This window comes from Pagrus major, chromosome 2 (assembly GCF_040436345.1).
Source record: "Pagrus major chromosome 2, Pma_NU_1.0".
NCBI lineage: Eukaryota > Metazoa > Chordata > Actinopteri > Spariformes > Sparidae > Pagrus > Pagrus major.
Window position 1 is genome coordinate 18,971,310 of NC_133216.1, and position 8,982 is coordinate 18,980,291.

At 39.2% G+C, this 8,982-nt stretch overlaps 1 protein-coding gene across 1 annotated transcript; it reads left to right on the plus strand.

Moving 5' to 3' along the window:
• Positions 1-2,815: 2,815 nt before the first annotated feature.
• msantd4 (Myb/SANT-like DNA-binding domain containing 4 with coiled-coils) lies at positions 2,816-7,812 on the plus strand. The gene is made up of 4 exons (XM_073491173.1): positions 2,816-2,938; positions 4,040-4,135; positions 4,480-4,779; positions 6,317-7,812. The coding sequence occupies exons 1-4, from the start codon at positions 2,831-2,833 to the stop codon at positions 7,040-7,042; spliced, it is 1,230 nt and encodes a 409-aa protein (XP_073347274.1). The 5' UTR covers positions 2,816-2,830; the 3' UTR covers positions 7,043-7,812.
• Positions 7,813-8,982: the final 1,170 nt, after the last annotated feature.

An 8,982-nucleotide genomic window follows, 5' to 3' on the forward strand; every position in this document is an offset into this window, starting at 1 on the left:
AACCCTTCGGTGGGCTAAATCCTTGAAATTCATTAATATATTCTTTTCGCACCTAAGGGGAACGATTACGAGGTGCTGCTTGGATAAAGAGAAGCAAAAATGCTCTAACTGAATGGCTCAGTTTTCTGTTACAACTTATTTTATCCTCATAGCAACAATACACTCAAAAATAGAGGTCGAAACCTGGGAAAGCTAAGTATTCCGAGTTGCATTTGAAAGCAGCATTAAAATTGTGCCTCTATGATGTTGTTTTGATTGCGGTGCATCTGTGTGCGTAAGGTGAGTTTTCTGTATAATCTACTACACATATTGTTTTATTGGAGGCGGCGGGAAGATGGGCGACATTACATTTCTGTGTGTGATGTGGAAAACTGTGTTTCACTCGTCTGGTTAGAAAATCTGTCTGCTATCTCGAAGCTGCTATACCTCGGGAAGAAAACGTTATTTTTACAAGAAATGCTTGAGAAAGATACAGAAGGGTTTTACCTAGAATTTGGCTGCATGTAGGCTAACAGAAGAAACGGATACTGTATATATATATATTTATATAATATCATGTATATTTTTTATTAGGATATATTCTCCCTCTATAGCCTATATACATTAAATACATATATTGCTTTTGTAAGTGGAAAATACACGCGAAATATACAATAATTGAAAGTGTATTCTCTGCTTATAATAGCCACTTAGGAGAGGTGATGACCATCAGATAACAGGTTAATGTGCTGCAGAGAGAATTGAAACATCAGCAGTGTTCACCATGCTTAACAATCTCAAAATCTGCATTTCCTTATATTAACAGGTATGTAATGTTAATGTTAATGTTAATGAGAGATCCCCTACTCAGAACAAGATCAGGTGTTTTTAAAAATGATTCCCATGAAAACACAAGTCAGATGACAAAAATGCAAAACATGTCTGCATTTTTCATTCAAAATAAAGTGACAGACTAACAGATTGCAGTTTACATTAATGTAATATTGTGTATTATATAGCTACTTTATTTGGCTTAACCCTTAAAGAGCTAGAAAAGTTATGGGGTGCCTGACCCTCCTGTATTTACGTATGTTTTTCCTAGCCTATTCTAGCAGTCAGCATTAAATGCCATGCATCATTTGTGAACCTAAAGTTTCAGTCTGGCTCTTTTAAAGTCCCATTTTATATTTTCTTTGTCTGAGAATGAATGAATTTACCAAATTATATATGAAAAACAAATGTGGCACTGTGAATTTGTGTGGTACAGTTAGCATCTGTGTTTATAATATATCATTTTAATTTCACAGTTTCATGGTGTTATGGTATACAGTACTATACAATTGTTTTATCAATATTATACAATGACCCTTAAAGGGATGAAAACAGAAGGTTTTTTTTTCTTTCGTTTGAACAATTGCTTCCTCATAATTTGAAAATATATGTCCTGACAGACATGAAACTTGATTAAAACCTGATACATATCCTGTCTACAGTATCTTTAATAACAACAATATGGTAAAATTCGATACCGTACACAGTATATTAACCATCAACTTCCATACCACGTTCTACCTTGAATAGGATACTTCGCTGCACCCCTAGAAAGAACCTCAGCTCTCAGAAATGTAGTATTTTTGAACATTAAAAAGACTTCCATATGAATTTTTCTCTCCATCTGACCTTTCCAAAGAGGAAATAGAAAAGTTATTGAATCATAACAGAGTACAGTGAAGCAAAAGTGACTTTATTCAGAGAAATATGTTATCCACTGAACAAGAACAACAAGTAATTTATCTACAAGCATTGTCCGTTGGCCCAGAGGAAGAAGCTGTGTAGGTTTCTTTCTGACGATTTAGTGCTGCAGAATGTGATATATATATGTGTATATATATATATAGCTTAGAAACTTCACTTTACATGAGTTTTTAAAGCATATTGATAGGATTAGTGGTTCAAATGTTATTAAACATTTTAGCTATTTTGAATCACTGGTGGCTGTCTCAGTCTTTGTGGGCTAATATTGTAACTCAGTTTCTCCATATTCAACATGTCTTTTTCCTGTCGATACCCGACAAGTGTGCTGCAAGGCCAATTGTATGTCAGTCCTCAAACATATCCCTCTGATTTTAGGTTTTATCACAAATTAACTTGACGCACACTGCTGTATGTATATCAATAAAATAAGTACTCTCTGTTTACCTACAGGAAGACTGCAGAGCCTCTTCAGCCTGTGATGCTTACCTGTGTAAGCTCACCTGGCAGCAGTCCAGGCCAGGAAACAGAGGTGGAAAACCCTGCATGTTGTCTTTTATATTTCTCTGTGGCCTTACCTACATCACATCAGGGCCTCTTCAAGGCAAAAAGTGAACCCTCCGCTCAAACTGGGTAAAAAAAAAAGGAAGAAGAAGCCAACCAGCTGTGACCTCTGCAGCTACACACACTTCTTCTTCACTTGATGTTTCCACAACTTCAAGTCTCACAGTGCCAACATCGAGTGTAGCAGCTGGGATCATTCTCCCAGGTGGAAAACTTAACAGTGAGAGATTCCTCCCTGATGAAAACTGCTGCGCTTTTGAAGGAAAGCTCCTCTGCTGGACATGAACTAACCTTTACAACAAACACATTTCTCTCCATCTGAGGACTGAATCCCACCTTTACTCTGACCCGTGATCTATCTCTCTTTGTAGCCTTGTTTCCAATTTCCCCCCTCTCATCCTTTTATTTTGTCTATTTCTCCTTCCATACCTCCTTGCTTATTTTTCCCCAGTTGTCTCTCCTCGTCTCTGTTTCTCTCTCCTTGTGTTTCTGGGGTTTCTGCCCACGCTTTGCTGCCAAACTGGATTTCCTGCAGATGAAGCATCTGAAAAGGAAGAGGAAGAGCAACTACAGTGTGAGAGAAACACAGACTCTCATCAGGGAGATCCACAAGAGGAGGGACGTGTTGTTCTCCAGACAGCAGGTGTAGATTCCTTCTTCTTCTTCTTCTTCTAGACCAAACAACTGACTAGAAATGATCGACAATGAAAATAATAGAAATATATCCACCCAGTCATGCTGCCAACAGGCTGCTTTTTCCTCATTCACACATGCATTTATTCAAAAAAAGTGTTGACAAAGAACTTATTTTCTGTTATCTCTGTGCTCTGAAGCATGAGCCGAGTAAGACAGATCAACAGCAGCAAGAAAACGGGAGCATAAACCAATTAGCAAACTCTCCTGTCTTTTCCAATTAGCAACTTTTTGTACGCTCTTGTTAAATGTGTGAAAAGAGTGTTTTTTTTCAGATTAATAATTAATACAGGATATGACGGATTTGTCTTTGGGGACTTTGACACAATTAACTGAAATGCTCAACCAAAAAGCAAGTCATTACTAAAAAATAAACACATTATGAGGCGACCTTAACCTAGACTGATCAATCAACTGGGTCATATATTGGCTGATATTAGTAGATACACTGATATAAACATTCTGTATATGTCGGCTGCTGTAAAATGAATGAGCAGTACAAAAATGCCAAAACATCTTAATTAATCTAGTAAATAAGTACTTTTAGTAAATAATATAGAAGCAGCATTTCCATTATCTCCATTGTCCACCAGAGAGCACTGACACTGTTTATTTTTCAACTGCAAGATATCCCACACAGTTCACATCTTGGTCACAGTTCTTTGAAAAACAAGACAAATTTAAGGGACCCTTGTTAAAATGTTCTTTTTTTATCTTTTGTGTTTATGGGGAAAAAATCCTATCAGCTGATGTATCATTATTATATATTTTTTAAAACTTTTATACATCACTAATGGTATTGGCTTCCAAAATGATCATATAGACCAGAGGATTTATTGTTTTACAGAAATGGCAGCTTTGTTGTTATTGGGAAAACTGCCATTTCCCTTATTTTACAGGAACCTGCACTGCTTACACGCTTTAACAGACCTATTAGTATTACTTCACTTATCACAATACAACACTGTCGTTACAAAAGCCTTGACAGAAGTGTTTGAATGAAACAATCTAAATGTTGTTTTTATCTTCTCTTCTTTTTGTGTGTGAACAGAACACAGCCATTAATGAGCTGAAGAGACAGGCATGGGAGGAGGTGGCACGAGGTGTCAACTCACTGGGCGAGGGAGAGCTGCGCACTGCTGCTGAAGTGAGTTCATGTCTTTGTTTAAATCATGTGTATCTGATATTGCCGTGCTGGTGTTGTTCCTAGAAAATCGTAATTAATGTTGTTCCAGGACCATTGTTGCAACTGGCCAATCATGCTGTTGTGATGTCTTAACTCAGCTCAACTCGTGTAGATGTTGTTCCTGGAACATCATGATTAACGTTGTACCAGGAACATCATTTCTACTCATGAAACAGCAACACAAACCGAATGTACAGCAAGACATCATGGCTGATCAACACTCATATCAGAATATGCACTGAAATCATAGTCTCAGATTTTTAGTTCTACACACTAGCTCTTTTCCTTCCTGATCTCTTGCACAGGTGAAGCGTCGTTACCTGGACTGGCGGGCTCTGATGAAGAGAAAACAGCTTCAGGCCGAGCTCTCTTTCTCCTCCTCCTCCTCTTCGTCTGTGGCCCTGAAGACGGAGTATGATCAGTCCTCTCCTGAGCCCGAGGCAGCTTCTCTGGGATCTGAGTGTGACCAGCTGCTTGACCTCTCAGGCCTCCCAAAAGATTGTCACTGTGACTGGCCAGAGCTGCCGGCTGTCGGTGAGCTGAGTGGGCAGGCCATGATGGCACCGCCGGGTGTGAAAACAGAGGACGACATCGGTGAATACAGAGTAAGAAACAGAAAGTCATCATCTCTACAGTGGTGCCACAGTAGCGACAGTATGTGTACAATGACAGTACAAGAGAGAATCTTTGCTCTGACACCACAGGTGCCCTCTTTAGATCAGATATTCTGATTTAACCTTAGAGTCCATTAATTAAATTTGCATGTAAATGAGGACAGAATGATTTCCTCAAACACCTTCATGCTCATATTATCACTGTTCATGGTATGAGAAGACAAGTAGCCTATCTTGACATGCAAGTATTTGCTAATGTGTTAATTAGCTTCATTAATGTCCTGATCAGCAGAGGCAGCTATGTTTAACATATCACAGTGATTATTCTGGCATATTATGTAGCTCAAGTGGCTCTTATTAATCCGGCCTTTTGATTGGGCTCATGTAGGTTCACAAGGTAGAGATGAATTTAAATTAAGCGTGTGTTAATTAATTAGGATTTAATTTGAACGCGATATTTAAATGCTACTTTTCTCTGATTGCATTAACGTCTGTTTTCAGATCAAATCATGATCCGTTCACACTGTGGTATCTGTCCATTTATTAGGTTCCACAATAATTCCCTGATCTAATCTTCCACCATATTTCTTAACAGTGTTATTAAACTGTATCCAGTCGATTAAAATTCTTCATTTTAGCAGCCAGATAGTCTGCAGAAGGAATAGAGGTAATAGTTTTGTGTGTCAGACCACGACATGGTCACATCAAGGCCTCAGTTGGAGTCTTAACATTTTGGTGGAGTCTTAATGTTTTGGGGTGTAAATGGTTTAACAAACAAACCTCTATGGCCCAACTTGAGATATGTAATACCACCTTAAAGGGAAGTTAACCCCCATATAAAAATACATATTTTTTTCTCTCACCTGTAGTGCTATTAATCCATTTAGCTTGTTTTGGGTGTGAGTTGCAAAATTTTAGAGATATCAGCCGTAGAGATGTCTGCCTTCTCTCCAGTGCAACGAAACTAGATGTTTCACTCGGGTTGTGGTGCTCAAAGTGCCAAAAACATAAACGTGGAACACTCAACAGCAATGTGTCTTTCGAGAAATCACGACTCTGTTACTAAAGATAATCCACAGACCTTGCTGTGAGCAGTTTGTTGTAGGAACTCTAGGGCCGATATCTCCAAAACTCTGAGACTCGATCTAGATAGATAAATAGCACTACAGGTAAGAGTAAAAATATGTATTTTTGATTTTTGGGTGAACTGTCCCTTTAAACCGACTCAGAAACCTTTATATTCTCACACAAAAAGCTCATAATTGTGTTCAGCTGGATAAGATCAGTGGAAGCTGCAGAGACATAAATATCCTGATCCTGATAGTTTGGGTCAAGCTCCAAAAACACTGGAACCTATTTCCCATAATGCAACTTGTTTGCATCTTTCCTCATCTTTCATCAGGGTTATTTTCTCAGGATCTGCAAAAATTTCTTCCACAGCCACATTATCCAACTGTTTTCCCTTCCACAACTTTATGTTTAAAATCAGGTGGAGTTCCCCTTTAACGATTTCACTCTGTCCTTCTAGCTGGATGGCGATGGCGATGTGGGAGATGGAGAAATAGACGAAGATGATTTCCCCTCCCTCCTCAGCGACATTGAGTCACGTGGCGAGGGGCATATTGGCGATGTTTACTCCCATGACGACTTGCTCAGCTCCTCCAAGGCTCCGACCTCCACCTTCACTGCTGGAGGCCTGACGGGGATACCGGGTGGACTAAGCAATCATGACAACATGGGACCGGGGTTCCTGGTGGCTGTTGAGAAACAGCGACTGGAGCTGGAGAGACAGCGTCTGGCTGTGGAAACTGAACGCCTGGTGGTGGAAAAAGAGCGCCTGGTGGTGGAGAAGGAACGACTTTGTTACATGGAGGTGGAGAGGGAAAGACTGCAGCTGGACAGAGAGAGGTTGCAGGTGGAGAGGGAGAGACTGAGGCTTCTGCTCCTCAGCCAATCGGAGCATGTCGACTCCTCCTTTAACCTGCCGCCACAACAAGGCCCGCCCTCGTCCTCCACGTCCTCTTTATCCTCCACCCATGATGGGCAGAGGGAGAGGGAGAAAGAAAATAAAGGCTGGATGTCGGTGGTGGATCTGGAGACAGAAAGGCTGAAACTGGAGAAGGAGAGGCTGCTGCTGGAGAAAGAGAGACTGCAGTTCTTTAAATTCGAGGCCGGCAGACTGCAGATTGAGAGAGAACGCCTCCAAGTGGAGAAGGAGAGAATGCAGCTGCACAAAGATCATCAGAGCCACTGAGGAACAGACTCAAAAGAGAGAGAAGCAGATAGAAAGTGATAAAGACATTAGACTTTCACCAGCTCCCAGTGGAACATTTAATACTGAAAACAACCTGGATTATGAGAATTTGCATCAGCTATCAAGTTTACCACACACGTGTCCTTCGGGAAAGGTGTGAGGCACTTTAATGATCATTGGGATTTTGCCAAGGAGAAGACTGGAGATGGAGGGCTGGCATGTTTATGACCATCATGATAAAGCAGTGCCTTATGATGTCTTCATAAAATGTGCGAAGGGACCGAAAAGATGCCGCGATGATAAAAATCTAGGATTTGTTTGGCACGCGCAGCCCTGAACACGTCTGATTTATAACGTGACAAGTTGTAACATCTGTTCAGTGCCACGTCTAATGCACAAAATGTGCCGTGTGTGGGACATTAAATGCTGGAGTATGAATGCAACACATTCTTACTTGTGTAGAAATGTGGAAAGAAGGATGGAGTCATCACGATGTCTTATTCTGCATTTACGCACCAAACAGTGCCAATTAATCTACTGCATGGGTGCTTAACTATATATTTTATCTTCCTTCTACTGAAAAAACAAAAGCTCACAACAGTGACATGTACACAGAGATTTGTATGCTATCTAATTTTTGCTGTCAAGTGCTGGTGTGGAGATATAGTTTGTAATGCTTCTGCCTTTTTACATTCGTTTTTTGACCTTTTTTTACTCAGACATTTTGACAGTGAGCCAGCCTGCACAATACCAGGGCAACGGAACTCATGTCATCATTTTATTATTCACACTTATGCTTTCCCTGCAGTGATGGTTACAATATCTGAAAAAAGATTAAAATGTTAGTTATATTGGTTAATAAATGTACAAAGTCACAAGCATTACCGTGTAAATTATATTTTGCGACATGGAAAAACTTGGAAAAGAGCCTGAGCGTCTGCGATCTGCAGCTACTGGAGGTTTGGTGTGCATGCCAGAAAATTAAACTGAAATACTACTTTTAATATTTTTCTTCAGCTTCTATTTTAAATTCTGTTGCGCTGGGAAAGATACTGTGAAAATGTTACCGGCTACTATTCTGTACGAAAGCACATTGCTGCCATGCCCGAAAAGAAAAATGCATCTTAAGATTTTAGGTTATTGCTTGAAAAGTCTTCATGTTAAAACAAGATATTTTCACGTTATTACGAAATACAAACGTATCATGCTGTGACAAGAAACTTAAATCTGAAGGTGACCATGCTTTTGCCAGCAGGGCTCACAAATTCTGTAACTTTTTTATAGTCACTTCTTAAAATTTATAGACTTGTTTTTCCTCTTTCCACTTTTAAAGTCCTCTTCTTTATTACTTTTAATCTTTCCACTGTTCTTAATCTTTTCATCTGTTTCTTATAGGATGTCATCTTCTTATTGTCCTTTTTTTCCTTTTTATTTGTATTGCTTTTATGTGATTTTGCCTTTTTTTCTTTTCATATGGACATTTTGTTTTGCATTCTTGTTTTAAATTCTCCTTCTGTTTGGCTTGACTGTTAATTGTTTATTCTGTTATACTGATTTCCTGAGTTTCCTGCTGTTGCTTTGTCTGTCAAAGCACTTTGTGAACTCTTAAACTTTTAAAGGTGCTATATGAATAAAGTCTTTATTATTATAAGGTTATTATTGTTGTAACAAGGAAAGGTTTTTGTGATATTGTGATAAGTTTGTCGTAATAGCGTGAAAATATCTTGTTAAAACAAAACAAAAAAAAAAGATTACTTTACATAAACCGTAAGCTAGTGAGCCATGGTACATATCTAGGGTGTGTGTGTGTCTGTGTGTTTAAATTCAGGTCAACTCTCACTGGATTCAGCACTCACCAGAGACTCTGGTTCTCTGTCTTATGTTCCCATCTTTTCTCTGTAATGATGTTTGTGTAGTAAAGTACATTTCCCCTCCAGCTC

Coding starts and splice junctions, on each gene's coding strand:
- msantd4 (XM_073491173.1), top strand. CDS start 2,831: ATGAAGCATCTGAAAAGGAAGAGGAAGAGCAACTACAGTGTGAGAGAA. Junction 2,939..4,039: donor TGTTGTTCTCCAGACAGCAG/GTGTAGATTCCT, acceptor GTGTGTGAACAG/AACACAGCCATTAATGAGCT. Junction 4,136..4,479: donor AGCTGCGCACTGCTGCTGAA/GTGAGTTCATGT, acceptor TCTCTTGCACAG/GTGAAGCGTCGTTACCTGGA.